At 57.7% G+C, this 16,555-nt stretch overlaps 5 protein-coding genes across 5 annotated transcripts; 3 read left to right on the top strand and 2 right to left on the bottom strand.

Annotated features, from left to right (window-relative positions):
- Nucleotides 1-330: 330 nt before the first annotated feature.
- Nucleotides 331-2,292, bottom strand: N657DRAFT_643554 (WD40 repeat-like protein). The gene has a single exon (XM_062792581.1). It carries the CDS (start codon nt 2,003-2,005, stop codon nt 482-484), a length of 1,524 nt encoding a protein of 507 aa, XP_062648571.1. The 5' UTR covers nt 2,006-2,292; the 3' UTR covers nt 331-481.
- A 606-nt stretch (nt 2,293-2,898) lies between these two features.
- N657DRAFT_615791 (uncharacterized protein) lies at nt 2,899-6,719 on the bottom strand. The gene is made up of 2 exons (XM_062790476.1): nt 3,927-6,719; nt 2,899-3,869 (listed from the first exon to the last, which is right to left on the bottom strand). Exons 1-2 carry the CDS (start codon nt 6,539-6,541, stop codon nt 3,110-3,112), a joined length of 3,375 nt encoding a protein of 1,124 aa, XP_062648570.1. The 5' UTR covers nt 6,542-6,719; the 3' UTR covers nt 2,899-3,109.
- Nucleotides 6,720-7,547: 828 nt separating this feature from the next.
- N657DRAFT_570860 (GMC oxidoreductase) lies at nt 7,548-9,678 on the top strand (the record flags this gene model as incomplete). The annotated part of the gene is made up of 5 exons (XM_062788771.1): nt 7,548-7,734; nt 7,785-8,074; nt 8,132-8,255; nt 8,312-8,768; nt 8,835-9,678. 5 exons carry the CDS (start codon nt 7,548-7,550, stop codon nt 9,676-9,678), a joined length of 1,902 nt encoding a protein of 633 aa, XP_062648569.1.
- A 697-nt stretch (nt 9,679-10,375) lies between these two features.
- N657DRAFT_570212 (WSC-domain-containing protein) lies at nt 10,376-11,401 on the top strand (the record flags this gene model as incomplete). Its single annotated transcript, XM_062788711.1, has 1 exon — nt 10,376-11,401. A coding segment is annotated over one exon (1,026 nt), but the record flags the coding sequence as incomplete, so codon positions are not given.
- Nucleotides 11,402-13,322: 1,921 nt separating this feature from the next.
- N657DRAFT_554909 (uncharacterized protein) lies at nt 13,323-14,411 on the top strand (the record flags this gene model as incomplete). Its single annotated transcript, XM_062787932.1, has 1 exon — nt 13,323-14,411. A coding segment is annotated over one exon (1,089 nt), but the record flags the coding sequence as incomplete, so codon positions are not given.
- Between the last annotated feature and the right edge of the window lie 2,144 nt (nt 14,412-16,555).

Here is a 16,555-nt window from a genome sequence, read left to right as displayed (position 1 = left end):
TTGTCAGTGTTGGTTGAATCATGTTGAAATTTGTTGTGCAGATGTGTTTTTGTGGGACGTTCGCTTGTCTGGGACGTTCGCTTATCATGTACGTTAGTTATTTCACCAAAATTTAAAGTGCAACCCTGCTAAATTTGTCAGGTGGGCCACTCACTGATATTATACGGAATGCGTTACTGGTTTAGATCGATCGTATTTTTGATACAGCCAGAGACGTAAGCAGGCAGGGCAAGAACCGGCTTCTAGCGGCGAGCTGTTGGAGAAAAAGTACAAGCGGTGATGGTCTAGAAACGGTAATGGCGCACCAACAAGCCAGTTCACAGACGACTCTTGCAGATCTAATGGCCATACTCTTCGACCGGTACTTAGCAGTGAATGATACATTTCGATACTCAAACGCCGGCACATACAAGTCTATACCAATCCCTCCCCATTCACTGCTCTGGAATCCATCAGATTATCATTCAAACTTCCAGACACATCACGCCTCGAAAACCAACACCAACCCATCATCCCCCGCCGTAATTACTCTCTCCCCTGTCTCGCCCTGCACAAAACCCAACACTCCACCACCCTCCCCGCCACCGCGATGGCCCCTCCACTCCTTGACCAACCCGCTAACAGCAGCACCAACCCCCGCACTACCAGACTCCTGCTGCTGCTGCGGCTGGACACCGGCCGTAGCACCCCTCAGGTCCCACCTCCTGACAACTCCGTCCAGCCCGCACGAGGTAAGCAGCCAACCGGCAGCCGCGCCGGCCGTCTTCCTGACAAAGTCCACCTTCACAACCGACTCGCCGTCGTGTGCGCCCCGGAGGTGCTTGCGCACGGCAAAGGACCTTGCCGCGTCGAACACGGCAATGGAGCCGTCTACGCTCCCCGCCGCGAGCAAAGGGGTCGAGGGGTTGGGACTGAAAGCGAGGGACTCGATGCTGTCGGATTGGATCGCGATGGAGGCAAGGATGGCGCCTACTTGCGCGGATGCTGCGGCGGATTGTTGTTGTGGTTGTTGTGGTTTGGAGAGGTTGCGCGGGAGGCCTACGATTCGGATGGCGCCGTGGGCGCCGCCTGCGGCGAGGATGCCTCCCCCCGGGGAGATGGCGAGCGAGTAGAGGCCGCCTTCGACGGCGAAGCGCTGGTCGGCGTTGGTGAGGGAGATAACGGTTTGGCCGTTGTCGGTGACTAGGGATCTTGCGGCGGCCACGCCCCAGACGTCGTAGACGTGTAGCGAGGCGTCTTCGCTTACGGTCGCGAGCAACAGGCCGTCGGGGGTCCAGGCGCCGGCGGTGCAGGGCTCTGTGTGGAGGAAGTAGGATTGGACGATCTGAATTGGGTTGGATGGGTCGGAGGCGTCTAGGGTGAAGACCCAGACGGAGCCGTCTGAGGCGCCGAGGGCGATGGTGTTGGGGTAATCGGGCGAGGGGCAGGGCGCGAGCCAGTTGACTTCTTCTGTCTCTTGTGACTCGGCGAGGAACTGAAACTGGGCGGAGGTAGGGGTTGCGGATACGGCGTGGACGCGCAGGCGACCGTCCATGCCGCCCGACACGAGAAAGTCGCCGCGCGGGAGGGTGAAGGCGAGTGCGTTGATGCTGTCGGTGTGGCCTTCGATGGCGAACAGCGGCTGCAGCTCGGTGGTTTGCGGTTTGCTCGCGGTGGACGGGTCCGAGTTGTAGCTCGGCGGGAGGACGGGGCGCGAGACCGCGGCCGAGGTGTCGATCACGTAGCCCATGCCCGGGGCATCGTCGGCGTCGCCCTCGGAGCCGCCCGTGGCGATGATGTTGGGGTAGAGCGGGTGCTGGGCGATAGCAAAGACAGAATCTTTGTGGCCGTCAAAGTAGGCGATACTATCGTTCTGCAGGAGAATTTCCTCGCCCTCGTCATCGGAGCCCATGGCAACATCGCCGTCGGCATCCTCGCCCTCGAGCATCTCCTGCACGTCTTCCTCGGCGAGCATCTCGGGCTCGTCGTCCTCGGGGTGGTCGCGGTGGGGATCTGACGACGACATCGTGTAGTTCTGTGTGAGTTTGAAATTAATATCGAGCTCGAGGATGGGAAGATGAAGACTGCGTATCGTCCGAAGCTCGCCTCTACTGTGTTGCAACATTCAACAGCAGTATCCCGTACGGATCCGTATATAAGGTGGGACGGTTGGCGGGGTCAATGATTTTTAATCCCGGGTCTCGTTCTGTTCAGCTTGATAAGCAACAACCCGAACCCTTGCGACTCTTCCGAGTGATTCTGCAAGGAGACCAGCACGGCTTCAACAAGGCTTCAACTTTCCTCTCTTGGCCAAACCTTCGAACTCCAAGCACGGTTAACCTCAGAGAGCCCGACTCAAAATATACCGAAGAAATAACTAAGAGAGACCGTGTCCGTACCTACTGCTATTAGCCAGACACTTTAATTTACTTCGCGTTGGCGCCGCCCTCATACAGATAGATATGCAACGTGCTATATTGGGCTAAAGTAAATGTGCAGACAGGACCGGCTCAAAATAACGCCGAACGGAGGAAGAGATAAAATAAAGTAAACATAGCGAGGACGCGCGACCCGACCTCGAACCTGCGGTGCATCGGGCAGGTGGCTGAAGGAAAGCTCCTCGCGACAGATTATGGGAAAATGTCAGCTATCTTTGACATCACCGGACGCATCAACCACCCGCCGCGGCGCCATCGACGGGATGAGATTCCTGACCGTGAAATTTTGAGATTCGTCCCATTACTCAAGTTGTCATGGGAAACCGTGTTGTTGCCTTTCATCTGGTATCGTTTGTGGGTCTGTAGGTTGGCCTTCAACAGCACCATTCAGTCGGCGAGCCCGGATGGCAGCTGTCATCCATGTCCACCACTCAAGCTGTTTGTATGGAGCTTATCTTGGAACACGGAATGGTCAGAGAATGCTCTTCTATTACCTCGACACCAAAACGCCTCTATACCGGCCTTTATCCATTACTTTTCTAACCCAAATCCCACATCTAAAATCTACCAACAAGACTCAAGATAGCCGCCATCTCGCATCATCGCTTGCTCACCGACACAACAAAATCAAAAAACAGCCAAGCCAACCCAAATAAGAGATTCCCCCAAGAGAGAACCCGACCCCCGGTCCCCTACTCCGCCTCATCATCCGTATCCGGCGGCCGGGGCGTTCCCTTGGGACTATTCAACCAGTCAATATGCCTCAGCCTCCGCCTCACCTCCCTCTCCTTCAACTCCTTCTTGGTCATCTTCTTCTTCTTCTTAGCCCTAAACGCCATGCTCTCGCCCGTAACCCCACCACCGCCACCATTATCCTCGGCCCCGCTATTTACCGCACTGCTGACCGCGCTGCTGCTCAGCGCTGGGGTATTCAGCCCGCTGTTGATCGCCGACGCGGGTTTGCTGGAATCCTCGAACCGGTCCAGGCTCACCGCCGCGGTCCCCCTGTGCGTGACCCGCCCGTCCACGACATGCCACTGCTCGGTCGCGAGCGCGCCCACAAACTCCTCGTTGTGCGAGATCATGACGACGCCGCCCTTGAAATCGCGTATGGCAACCGCCAGCCCGCCCAGCGAGTCGCGGTCCAAGAAGTTGGTCGGCTCGTCGAGCACGAGAAGGTGCGGGTTATTCCACATGGCGCCCGCGATGACGACTTTCACCTTTTGGCCGCCCGACAGTGAGCCAATCTCGTTGTGGTTGGCAATCTCCGGGTCGAGCCCGAGGTCCTCAAAGTGTTTCGAGATGACCGACGGCTGCAGCTCGCGGTAGCCGAGGCCTTCGCGCGAGGCTTCGTGGTCGTCGAACTCCTGCACGAGCTTGGAGAAGCCCAGGTCGAGGAGCGTCTCGCGCGAGATCATGGTGTTGTGCTTGGGGAGGAAACCACGCCATTTTCTGGGGATGAAGTCAGTAACAGCCCTGCCTCGAAAGTAGAAGCAGGAGCGCACTTACACCTCGTATTGGAACGTCTTCTTGTACTTTTGCCGACCGACCAGCGCCTCGACCTGACGCTTGCCCTTGCCATCACCAACATCAACAAACTTGTTCATCTGCTCGCGGTCCTTGTCCGATAGGATGCGCGTCTGCTTCATGTGCACCTCGCGGTCGTCGCCGTGGGCGTACCGCCATTGCAGGTATTGGTTGGGGGTCTTTTCTAAATGCATCTCGACGTGCTCGAGCGCGTGCTGCTTGATGTAGCCGATACGCAGGTTGGGATGCTTCTCGACCTTACCGGACGACGGTATTACCTCACCCGTCAGCAGCTTGATCAGAGTCGACTTGCCGGCACCGTTGGGGCCGATGATGGCCACGCGGGACGACAGCGAGAGCTGGCAGGAAACGTCGCTCAGCGAAGGCTTGGACGCGCCAGGATATGTGTACGAGACGTTGGTCATGCGGATGATGGCACGCGTCTGGGACTTGACACCCGAGAGGATACCGGGCGGCGGAAATTTAAACTGCACGTTCGACGCCGAGAGCGTGTAGTAGCTCTTGGCCTCCGGGCGGACCTTGACAAAGGCAGCGAGATTGCCCTTATAGTGGCCCAGCTTCTTGTTCGGCTCGTAGTGGTAGATGTCGGTCGTGACCTCGTCGAGGAAGCCCGAGTCGTGGGACACGATCAGGCTGGTGATGTCGGTATGCGTCTTGAGGTAGTTCTCCAGCCACTTGATATTTGCCACGTCGAGATGATTGGTGGGTTCGTCGAGCAGCAGAACATCGGCTCTCTGCAGCATGGCACGGGCAAGGGCTAGCTTCATCTTCCAACCGCCCGATAGAGAGCCGACCTTCTGAGATTGGCGACCCTCAGGCCCAGACGTGAAGCCAAACTCTTCCAGAACGGCCGAGATCCTCTCCTTACCCTCCTTCGCGATGGTTGGATCTTTCGAGACAAACTCGAGGATGCTGATATCGGCGTCCTCGCCCTGGTTGTGCTCCACATAGCAGGTGCGCAACACGTCCTGGGGTGGGAAACCCTCGAGCTTGCCAGAGGCGATGCTCCTCATCAGAGTCGACTTGCCTGCACCGTTCCTGCCGCAGAGACCATAGCGGTGCCCCTTGAGTAGTCTCAAGTTGGTATGAGACAGCAGGAGCATGCCGCCATAGGCGAGCGAGAAGTCGGCATTGACGATTTCGATCTCGCCGTCGTCCTCCTTCTCGGGAACGCCGTACTTGCGGTGGTCTTCCTCGACGTAGTACCTATGAACAGCAGCCGCGACAGCTTCAGCGTTCGGCGTCAGGGATTGAAGATACGGCATAATCCTGGCAGGGATGCGGTCCAGCTGGCGGTGGTTGACAGCCTCGCTTAGCATCTCGCAGATGTACGGGCGCGCCAGATGGTAAGCAGTCACATCGCCAGCAATACCACCGCTCTTCTTAATCTCGGCATCGAGGACCTTGGCGACGTCCTCAGCAGTGGTGCGCTCGACGACAGCCGTCTTGTCATCGCCCATAGCCTTGTCCATAACATTCAATGCCCGTGTCGCCAGCTCGCGAACCTCAGGGAGCGAAGCCCTGTCAACGACGCTCTTAACGCCGGGCTGGAGCTTGGGCAAAAAGGTCCGGGCCTCAATCGGGTCGTGGACGAGCTTGGTCAGGTTCTCGGTGATAACGACCGTCTGGCGGAGAACCTCCTGCGGGGTCGTGGGGTTGTTGAGCGAGCGTTCGAGAAATGGGGTGAGCAGTGCCAGGACGGGCGATGTCACGATGGCAACAAAGGTTGTCTGCGAAAGGGCGTGAATGGCCTTCTGAAGTGCTTCGGCCGAGGGATGGTGCATGGTCTCGATAAGGAGCGGAATGCGGGGGGCAACGTCGTCGTTCGAGAGGAGAGATGTTAGTGAGGTCATGGTTTTGACGGCCTGCTTCTCCACCTCGGTCTTCATATCAAGCATGGCATTCTCCACGATGGGAATGAGACGGGAAAGCTTGGCGCCCATTGCCTCGCGCAAAAAATCCTGCTCTTGGGCCTCCTCCTTGGTGCTTCCTATTGTGGTTTTGGCCTTGTCGGCCATCTTCTGCATCAGCTTGAGTGCGCCGACAACACCCTGCCACTTGCCACCGGATTTCTGAACGTATTCGATGAGAGCGGGCAGGAGGCCAACGACCAGGGATTCGGCGCTAAGGTTAGCAAATAGGGCATCGATGCCGTACTGGGCGGCATCGCGAACGACAGCGCCCTTGTCGGCGAGGGCATCAAAAGCGCAACCGAGCATGCCGCCATCCTGGAGGAGGAAGACGATCTCGCAGATGGGTTGGCGCGGAGGAAAGCGTTCGAACAGGGCGCCAAGGAGGTTCTGAGCGCTCTCACGACGGAGCCCGCTCTTCTTGTCGGCGGCGGCCTTCTTGACCTCGGCGAGAATGCCATAGCGGTGTAGGCCCTGGAAGCCGACCGAGTTGAGAAGCAGCTCGCAGAGTCCGTAGCAGGCATCGATGGAAGCGGACGAAGTCTTGGCGGTGAAGATGGTGTTGATCACGGACGAGACGTCGGCCTGAGAGGGGGGCGGGGCAGCGCCGTCGGGCGCCTTGATGGGGACCGTCATTGTCGGCGGCGACACAGGATGCGGCATCATCTAGGGATCTCCGGCCAAGGTCTCGTGAGCGCCTGGGTTCGCGACAGACAACCTGTGCGCGGAAGGCTTCGCGGTCGAGTACTGACGAGGCGCGGATTCTTGGGTCCAGCTATACAGTAAAGTATATCCCGAGGTTTGGTGATGGGGAAACTGCCCAACTTCAAATTCAAAACTTTGGAATTGCCCCGCGGTTGGGGAATTTTCGCTGGGCAAAAAGAGTTATCAGCTTATCGGCTTGGCGCGCCACAGCCCACCTTCCAATCAGGGGCATGTGGGGCAGCATGCCCCTGCAGGGGGGCTGTGTTCTCGGCTTTGCATCTCAAATCCAACGTTTTGACCGAGCACTGGTTAGTGGCATTCTCAATGACAAAGGCTCGCAAAGAGAAATGGCCCTTGTGCCATCCAGATTTCTTTCACGCTTCCACGCCTCTACCTTATGCTGTTCTCTTGGCCTCCCGACAATGTGGTCGGTTGTTATCACATTTTATCTCCGTTCTGTTGCCGTTTACTTGCGCATCGCGTCATCGTTGCCTTGACAACATACCTTTGGTGTGGTAAAGTTGAGCGAGCCGGTCACGCCCACTTCTTGGAGAGGCTCACAACTACATTGGAGCAAAGGCTTACATATGACCAATGTCGTCAAAGTCCGAGGATAACATTTTCAAGTCCGACTCTGATCCCCCCTTCCATTGCCACCACTCTACTCCTCAAACAACAACTAATTGCCAGTAGCAATGCATCGCACAACAGCCGACGACTGTTTCTGGGGTTGCGGTAGAGTTGCCGCCATTGTAACTGCGGGACGGCTAAAGGACGGATGAGGGGTTGTCACTATGCACAGTGCCTGCAGGAACGGTGCCATTTTGCCATCGCCAGCCAACGGAACCTCGGCGAGGTGATGGTCCCTCTGAGCTTTGCTAATGCCGTCTTCTTAAAGACGGTGCTCGGCCCCAAGACCGGCCTGCACTATGGGACATTGGCATCACGAGCGCCCATGAGCCTCAAGATGGTCGCCTTGAACAAGTACACTTCAATTCGATTCGCGGGCTTGGTCTGCCTGTGTGCGCAATGGACGGCAGCACAGCGAGTCCTCCGCGACCCCAGCGCCGCCAAGGACGCCTACGATTATATCATTGCTGGCGGCGGTCTCACGGGCCTGGTTGTTGCCAACCGGTTGACCGAAGACCCAAAGAGTAAGCTGTGCCAAGAACATGCAAAATTGTACCTGACTAACGCCTTGTAGCAACCGTCCTGGTGGTCGAGTACGGCGATCTGGCTGACAGTTGGAATCTGTCCATCCCCTACTATGCCACGGCTCTGCAGGACGCCAGCCTGATGTTCACCACCCCTTCGACGCCCCAGCGCGGCCTCGGTGGCAGGACATTCAACCTGCCCCTGGGAGCCACGGTTGGTGGCGGCTCAACCGTCAACGGCATGGCCTATCTTCGAGGAGCAAAGGTGGACTATGACACTTGGGAGAAGATGGGCAACCGGGGCTGGGGCTGGAAAGAGATGTCTAAGTATTTTAAAAAGGTGCATTCCATTTAGTCCTGACTAGGAGGCCGGCCAGCTGACATGGAGCTTTAATAGTCAAGCACACTGAATGTTCCAAGTCCCGAAATTGTCGACCAGCTCAACTACACCTACGACAAGAGTAGTTTCGGCCATGGCCCTGTGCAGGCCCTCTTGCCGCCTTGGCAATGGCCAGATGTTTGTGAGTCGGTCATGGATACATGGAGCTTATTTCATTGATTATGCTGACCGAAACAGATTACTTGTACAAGGCTTGGACAGAGGATATGGGCTACCCACTCCTCAACGACAGCATGAGCGGCAATATTCTCGGTGCCGCGTGGAGGCCTATCAGTGCCGATGGCAAGAACCTTACTAGGTCTTCGGCGCGCAAAGCGTACTACGACCCCGTCCAGCATCGCCCCAACCTGCAACTCCTCGTCAACACCTACGTGGCCAAAGTCCAGATTCCGGCCCAGGGACTGTCGAGGGCCAAGGGAGTCGACGTGTTCAGCAGGAAAGACGGGTCGGCAAAAGTCTCCATCTCAGCCAGAAAGGAGGTGATCCTCGCCGCCGGCGGGATTCACACACCCCAGATCCTCCAACTTAGCGGGATCGGGCCGCGGCACCTTCTCGACAAGCTCAACATCCCGGTGGTCGAGGATCTGCCGGGAGTCGGGGCCAACTTTATGGATCATCCCACCCTCCGTGGGGCGTCATTCCGCTGTAAGTGGCTCAAGCCCGGCAATCATTCGCAATCAAATCGATCGCCTGCTAACAGTCAGCAAGTCAACCAACCCAATCCCATCAACTTTTCGCTCCTACGCAACAATGCAAGCTTCTTTGATGCCGCCTGGGCAGAGTACATGGCCAACCGCACCGGCCCGCTGACCGCCGCGGGCGGCAACAGCGGGCTCACCGCGACGCTCCACAACCTCACCACCAACTCGGACGACACCGCCACCAACCTCATCCACACCCTCATCACCCCCGCCAACTCGACTGCGTACCTGCCCGCCCACTACCGCGACAAACCCACCCTCGTAGCAGGCTACGCCGCCCAAGTCTCGCTCCTGACCAGCGCCCTCCAGGCAGGAACCAACCCGCTCGTCGACTTCCTCTGGTCGGGCAACGCGCCCCCCGGCATGGCCGTCGTCCTGCAAAAGCCCCTCTCGCGCGGCACCGTCCTCATCAACAGCACAAACCCGCACCCTGGCCTGTCGCCGCCCCTGGTCGACTTCAACGCTTTTGCTCATCCGTTTGACGCCCGCGCCATGGTGCTGGCCTTTAAGCTGCTCCGGAGGGTGCTGCTGACGAGCCCCTCGCTGCGGCACCTCGGCGTGGAGGAGTTGCTGCCCGGCGAGGAGGCGGTGGGGACGGATGAGGAGATTGAGGCGGCGTTGAGGGGAACTTTGATGTCGCCTCATAATGCGCATCCGTGCGGGACCGCAGGGATGATGCCGCGGGAGCTCGGCGGTGTGGTGGATGAGAGGTTGAAGGTGTATGGTGTCGAAGGACTGAGGGTGGTGGATGCGAGCATGCTGCCCGTCATTGTGGCGGCGAACCTGCAGGCGACGATGTATGCGGTTGCGGAGAAGGCGGCGGATATTATTAGGGGGCATTGATGGTTTGATGGGTATGGGAGACACGGGATTTTTGCTCGTGGAGAATGGGCCCTGCCAGCACGCTTTGGGGGGTCTGATGACGCCCGCCGAGAGCGGATGGCCACGAATCTAGACCTTGGAAAGCGCTCGTTTGAGTTACCACTGGATCGGATGCACACGTGGGCCTTAACGGCTCCCTCACTTTCCGGTGGCGAACGAAGCTGTTCTCACGTCCATAGCCTCCGTGGAGACTGGACGAACTACTCCTATTCCAGCATATTGAATCCTGGCGTGGTACGTGGGCCCGGCGCTAGAGTCCCACATTTGCAGTATTACCACGCTAAAATTCAATATTCCAGGCAGACTTGGCCGATCCAGATCGTTGGGACCGCGATGCCAGTGAGCCCTGATGGCTCAGCTCCTCCACTTTTCCAGGTTGGCGTTGCTTTCACTCAGCTCTCAGGGGCCTGGAAGCTTAGCTGCTTCATAGGGTTCCGCTGTTCCACCTCGTGGCCGTGGATTTGGAGATTGACCATCGACATGGCATTTTCCAGGAGAGATGATTATGCCTCCAGATTGCTGGATCCATAAATACCGGGTCCCTGGCGGCTTGCTTTGATTTCAGCATGTGGTTTTCTCCTCGTCTTTTCGTCCAAGCCCAGGCTTCCTGATCTCTCCAGAATCAATTCTCCGTCGTGCTAATCCACCCACGGCCGAAATGCAGCACGCCGTCACACTCGTGGCCGCCTTGGCCGCCCTCTTGTGGGATGGAGCCGGCGCCTCTCCGCATGCGTCTGCCTTCCGGCGTCGCGATGTGCCCCAGATCCCCGGTTACGACTTCTCGGGATGCTACACCGAGGCCACCAACTCGCGGGCCCTCACTGGATCTGCCTACTTCGATGACCTCATGACGGTCGAAAAGTGTGCGGCCGCCTGCTCCGGCTTCAAATACTTCGGCGTCGAGTACGGCAGGGAGTGCTACTGCGGCAATACCATCGCCGAGGGCAGTGTCCAGGCTTCGCTTGCCGACTGCTCGTTCGCTTGCCCGGGAGATGCGACCCAGAACTGCGGTGCGGGCAACCGGCTCGATCTGTTCACCCGCACGACGGACCCGGCGCCTCTGACGGAGCTGGGCTACTTGTCTCGCGGTTGCTATGCCGAGCCCGCCGGTGGCCGTGCCCTGACGAGCCAGGCCACGAGAGCTGACGACATGACGGTGGAGGCGTGCGCCACGTTCTGCGGCAACGCCGGCTACGCTCTGTTTGGTCTGGAGTACTACACCGAGTGCTACTGTGGCAACGTGTTGATGCCCGGTGCCGAACCCGCTGCCGACGCCGACTGCAAGTACCCTTGCGCCGGCAACGCCAATGAGCTCTGCGGAGGCGACTGGCGGCTCAACCTCTACGAGTTTGGCTCCAGCCCGACCTCGACCGCGTCCACCGCCAGCTCTACCCCGTCGGTCGGTCCGGCCACGTACACCAGCGAGGGCTGCTACACAGAGGCTACGGGCATCCGGGCCCTGAGTGACGTCGCATACTTTGACGATGCCATGACGGTTGAAAAGTGCGCTGCGGCCTGCGCCGGCTACGCCTGGTTTGGCCTCGAGTACGGCAGGGAGTGCTACGGCGGCAACGCCATCAACTCAGCGCAGGGCAGCGTGCCCACCAGCCTTTCCGAGTGCAGCTTCCCGTGCCCGGGGAACCCGTCGCAGAAGTGCGGAGCGGGAGACCGCCTCAACATGTATCGCAACAGTGGGCCGCCTTCTGCCACGGTCACGATTGGCGCCACGCCTACCGAGTCCAGCACTCCTTCCTCTTCTGCCGACCCGACTTCAGGCGGTGTTTCCGTTGACTCTTCGAGTACTGCGGCCGCGGAGGCATCAAGCACCTCTGTCAGCGAGTCGTTGAGCAGTACCGTTGACTCTACCCTGATGACCTCGAGTGCAGCGCCCGATGTCCCGAGCAACACATTTACTTCGACGTCTTCAACCGAGGCCTCCACAGACTCTACGTCCTCTTCCGCGGAGGCCACCACGACATCCTCCGAGGCAGCTACGACCTCCACATCCACCTCCTCCTCCGCAGCCTCCACAACGAGCTCCGCCCCCACCAACGCTCTCGGCAACGGCGACTTCGAAACCATTCCGGGCCGAGGATGGACAATCCGAAATTCCGCGCCAGGCGCGCTCAGCTACAGCTTCGCCGACGAGGACCACCCGCACGGCGGCCTGCGCTCGGCCTCGGTCGCCTACAGCGCGGGCGCCTCGGCCTACCAAGCGTGGTTCAACCAGGCCATCGCGCTCAAGGTTAACACACGATACAACTTCAGCGGCTGGACAAAGGCCAGCACGGCCAACCCGGGCTGCAGCGTGGTCTACTACGTCGGCACGGCCGACGGGAACCAGAATTTGAAGACGTTGGCCACCATCACGTCGGCAAATCTTAAGCCCGCGTGGGCGCTGTCGACGGGGTTCTATCAGACGGGTGCGGCGGCGGCGGTGTATACGTTCAATGTCAGGTTGACGTGCTCCGGGGCGGCGGCGAGGACGTACTATGTTGATGATTTGAGCTTGGTTGAGGCTTAGGTTATTACTTGTAATGGAATGATCAACTAGAGTACACTGTTCATTTTTGCTGTAGTAGGTGTGAAGGTTGCCAATGTTCTTGACGAGCGCGAGTCCGGCGTAACAAACACAGTTCAATGCTCCAGCAGTGTACGACTCGGGCCCTCTAGCAGTCCACCGAAGCAGTACCGCGGTCAATTGACAATGGACCAGTCAGCTTTGAATACCACCCGACTTCCCTCTACCCCCAAAGAGCCACGGCCCTAACGTTTTGCAACGTAAGGCTGCTCAGTGAATCGACCGCTCAGGAGGCGCCGGGAACAATGCCATGTTTTGAGAGAAGGTGTTGTTTGAAGTTGGAGGTGTTCTGGGCATTGTAGAAGGGCAATATTTACAATAGAATAACTTATCCGATTTTTGCCCTTGTGTGTTGGCTCATCTTCTCGAGGCGGTCGACTGTGGTTTTTTGCAGCTTCACTTGCACGAATAGATGTGCCCTTGGATATCAAAAAATCTTCGGAAAAAGAAAAGACATTTTTCCTCTACAATTGAGCTGCTGGGAATGCTGATGATCGGGGTAAAGGGATGTTGGAAGTCGCGGCACTTGAGAGTTCGAAGTTCGGTTGTGGATGCCCTACCACAGCGTGTGTATGGCTGCCCGACGTGAGCGCCACGCATCCCAAAGTCCCAAAGTGAGGGGTGTCGAGGTGCCGGCAACAAGCTATTGTACGGGATTTGGGAGATGCTCACGGCTGTCAGAACGGAACAGAAGAACAACTGCCTTCAATTGACAACTTCGGGGCTACTCGAGAAGTACCTGAAAACACTCCTGTTGAAAGCTCCCATCAAGCGTGTCACCGTGGAACCATGGCTGTTGATCTTCCAAAGAGAGCACGGTCCCTAAGGATATTTTCGAATATTGAGAATGATCGATTAGTCGTCAAATAAAATTTGTTTTTCCATTCTAAATTATCGCCCCCCCTAAAAATTCCCGTTAACGGCTGATTAGCGAACTTGGGCTGCGGGCAGTCTTTGCTCTCAACATACAACCCACCGCGACAATCGACAATTTGCACCGGGCCTCGAAGCACCAACCAACGCTATGTCGGCGAACCGCTTTCCCAAGTTCCCAGATTTGCCTGCGGAGCTGCGACGCATGATCTGTTCGTTCTGCATCCCCGGCCGCCGAGTGTACGAGATGCACACCGCGATGTTAGAGCATCATGACAACGTCCTCGGTGGATCTGCCTACGAAGGTGACAATGGATCCACGCTCTGGTGGTCGTGGTCTGGTCGCTTTCCAGTCATCTCTCACGTGTGCCGCGAAGGACGTGAGCTTGTCCTGGAAAGCCACGTCTATATAACTGCCGAAGCGGGCAAGCTGGATGACGACGGCGTTCCTTGCCCGGAATGGGAAACCTGGAACGAATGCCTGCCAGTACGGCTCCGCAAAGGCTTCGACGTCGTACATCTGCACTGGACTCGAGAGTACTACTACCCGATCTATCTCCCCGGCCCCCCAAACCCGCTACTATATTTTCAATGGCTGGCCAACCAAGCCGCAGCAGCATCCGTCAGTGCTGAACTCTTACATGCCTTCGACAGTGGTACGACCAGTTCTAGGATCACCCCTGAAGAAGTGAAATACTTCAGTCCTTACAAACTTTATTACGTCGTCTTAACTATCGTCGAGATCCATATGACGTACTACGAGGCCGCCCACGCTGGCGTGTTTGGCAGGCTGGGCGAAGAACCCATCCAGCTGGTCGACCCGAGAGATACCACAGCAGTGGCCAGGCTCCGGGATGTTTGGAGGCGCCACCGGTTGCCGTCAGAGGAGCCGGAGCACGCCGAGTTTTTCTCCCGCGCGGTCGACTCGGCCGAGGCATACTGCGCACGTATAGAGCAGTGGCGCCAGGAGCTGGAGACGGTGTGGATATGGTACAAGTGTCAGGAGCTCCGGGTCCCAAACGAGACTCTGTCAGAAATCTGGCCAGACCCAAACAGACCAGCGGGGCATCCCGTCCATCTCGCTTTCGCTTTCCCCTTCCGCCGTCCCGGCGCTCCAACCTCTTCGGCTCTCTACAACCGCCGAGGGCCCAACAAGGAGCACCCATGGGTGCAGGCACAGTTGGCGCTAATGCCTCGCTTTGAGCCGGCTCTAATGTTTCGCCATTGCGCTCGAATGTGCTCGCTGCCGGGTAAGCGTGACTGGAGAGATTTCATTCCGTTCCAAAGGGAAGGCAGCGGGGTTGCCAGGGGAGGCAGGGCCGTCATGGGAGACAGGGCCGGCACGGGAGACGGGACCATCACGGGAGACAGGGCCGTCACGGGAGGCAGAGCTGTCAGGGGAGGCAGGCGTCGTACCCGCTGGGGTCCGTAGGGGAGACATGGCTCTCAGGGGGCGATGAAAAGGGTGATTCTGTGCTACGAGTGTGATGAGACGCCAAGTAAACAGAAAGGGCTCGTGGTTCTGGCCGGGGGATGTATGCCCCCGTGTTCGCGGACCATGGAGATATATCGTCGCTCCTTCCTCAACTTATTGTTTCTGTGTTTCTTCTTTATCTTTTGACCCTTTGCCGACCACAAGCGGGCAAATGCTTGGACCAGATAATGCAGACGTAAGTGGCGATAACCGCTCGTCCGTCGTCGCCAAATACAAGATCACTAGGGCCCTGCACACTTCCTCGCCTGTGAAATAACTGCCAGTTTCCGTGGCTGGGCGCCTATGCCCGCGTCGGCCTGATCTGGGTAATACATATATGTGGTAACGGGCTGGGCCCGGTGTGAGCCTCGGCGACTCTCGGCCAACACCAACACCCCTGATCAGGGTTCTGCATCTATCCACTTCTACCCACGCGACCCTTGAAGTAGATAGAATAGATGGATTAGTCAGCTGGACTTAGATAGAGTGGATAGAATAGAGAGCTATTCTATCAACGTATTACCATTCACTAGATGTTCACGGCTTAGCGGATGAAAGATGTTCCGATACAGGACGCTCACGACTGCTGAACACTTCTCCCTAGCCACGAGCCGGTCACCTCATGCAATGCCACCTTCAATTTGAAGCAATATTTCGTCCTCAAGCGCCTCAATGCCTGCATCTCGGAGGGCGATTCCGTCATAATCATCCATCAATCCGGCTTTCACCCACGATCTGATCGTCTGGGCAGCAGAGATCACGTCGGTCCCGAGCCGTGTCCGTCGTGTCGTTACCATGCAGCCAGCAGCGGAAAATATCCTTTCACACTCGGCTGCCATCGGCGGGACGTTGAGCACGTCAAAGGCCATCTTTGCCAATCGGGGATACTCGAATCGGCGGTCCACCCAGTACTTGATAGGGTCGGCCTTTGCAGTAAGGTATCTCCCATCGATTGAGAGAAGCCAACGATCTAGTTCATCCACCGTTTGGGAAGACGACGGCCTACTGCTAATCGTGCTGAGGTTGCGTTTCCGGTTGATGGCTCGCTCGTCCTCATCAAGATCCGAGTGATCCATATCTTGGGAGGTCGGAGACGACACGCTCCATCGAGGATCAGGGTCACGATCTCGATATTGCTGTTCCCAGAGACCACGTACCATCTTCTCTGCCTCAGCTGCCCACTCACGCCCTCTCTTCTTGGCGGCCATGGCCTCGATCGGTGAGAGGCCTTGTTCAGGCTGGTCCTGGAGGGCCCCGGTGAGATACTGAAGACCGAATCCGGGATGGAGGAGGGTGTCGGCGTAGTGAATAGGTGACTCAGAGATCCTGGACCAGTATTGGTCAAGCTTGTCCCATGCAGCGTTGACACATCCTTGATAATAACTCGGCGCTGGGCGAGTTTTTGCTTCCAGCTTGGCATCCTCAAGCTTGTGGAGCAGTTGATCAAACGCTGTGAAGACCTCCCAAATGCCACTGAGCCGGGTCGTCTTGCCCCCACGGCGAACTCGAACCTGATTGTCCCCTTCCAACATCTTGAGACGTTTCTCAAAGTGTTCCAGGATCGCGCAGAACCATTGAATCGCGCTCCAGTCATCCTTGGTGAGGAGGCTATCGTCAGCAAGGCAGGCGGGTTTCTTGCCAAACACATGAAGACCCGCAAGCGGATGTCTCTGCCTCTGCGAGGGAGATCGCCCGGCTGCAAACTGTGAGCTGGCTTCACCGACGAGTTCCTCAATAAAAGGCTGCAGCTCGAGCGCCCGCTTCATCATGTGGAACTGGGAAAGCCACCGTGTCGCGTTGTCAACAACCACGTTGAGGATCTTCGTACGGCCGGCGTCCTTCTGGAGATTGCGTAAGAAGTCGGTAGCTAACTGGGAGCGGTGTATCCAGACCACGAGGTTATGCAGGCG

The sequence above is a fragment of the Parathielavia appendiculata genome, assembly GCF_033297405.1.
Source record: "Parathielavia appendiculata strain CBS 731.68 unplaced genomic scaffold N657scaffold_4, whole genome shotgun sequence".
In the NCBI taxonomy this organism is placed as follows: Eukaryota; Fungi; Ascomycota; class Sordariomycetes; order Sordariales; family Chaetomiaceae; genus Parathielavia; species Parathielavia appendiculata.
Note: the sequence above shows the minus strand (reverse complement) of the source record. Positions and strands in the feature narration are given on the sequence as shown.

What these genes read in the sequence shown, in the direction of transcription:
- N657DRAFT_643554 (XM_062792581.1), bottom strand. Translation starts at nt 2,005, where the DNA reads ATGTCGTCGTCAGATCCCCACCGCGACCACCCCGAGGACGACGAGCCC.
- N657DRAFT_615791 (XM_062790476.1), bottom strand. Translation starts at nt 6,541, where the DNA reads ATGATGCCGCATCCTGTGTCGCCGCCGACAATGACGGTCCCCATCAAG. An exon ending in AAGACGTTCCAATACGAGGT is followed by an intron (nt 3,870 to 3,926) that starts GTAAGTGCGCTC and finishes CTTCATCCCCAG; the next exon opens with AAAATGGCGTGGTTTCCTCC.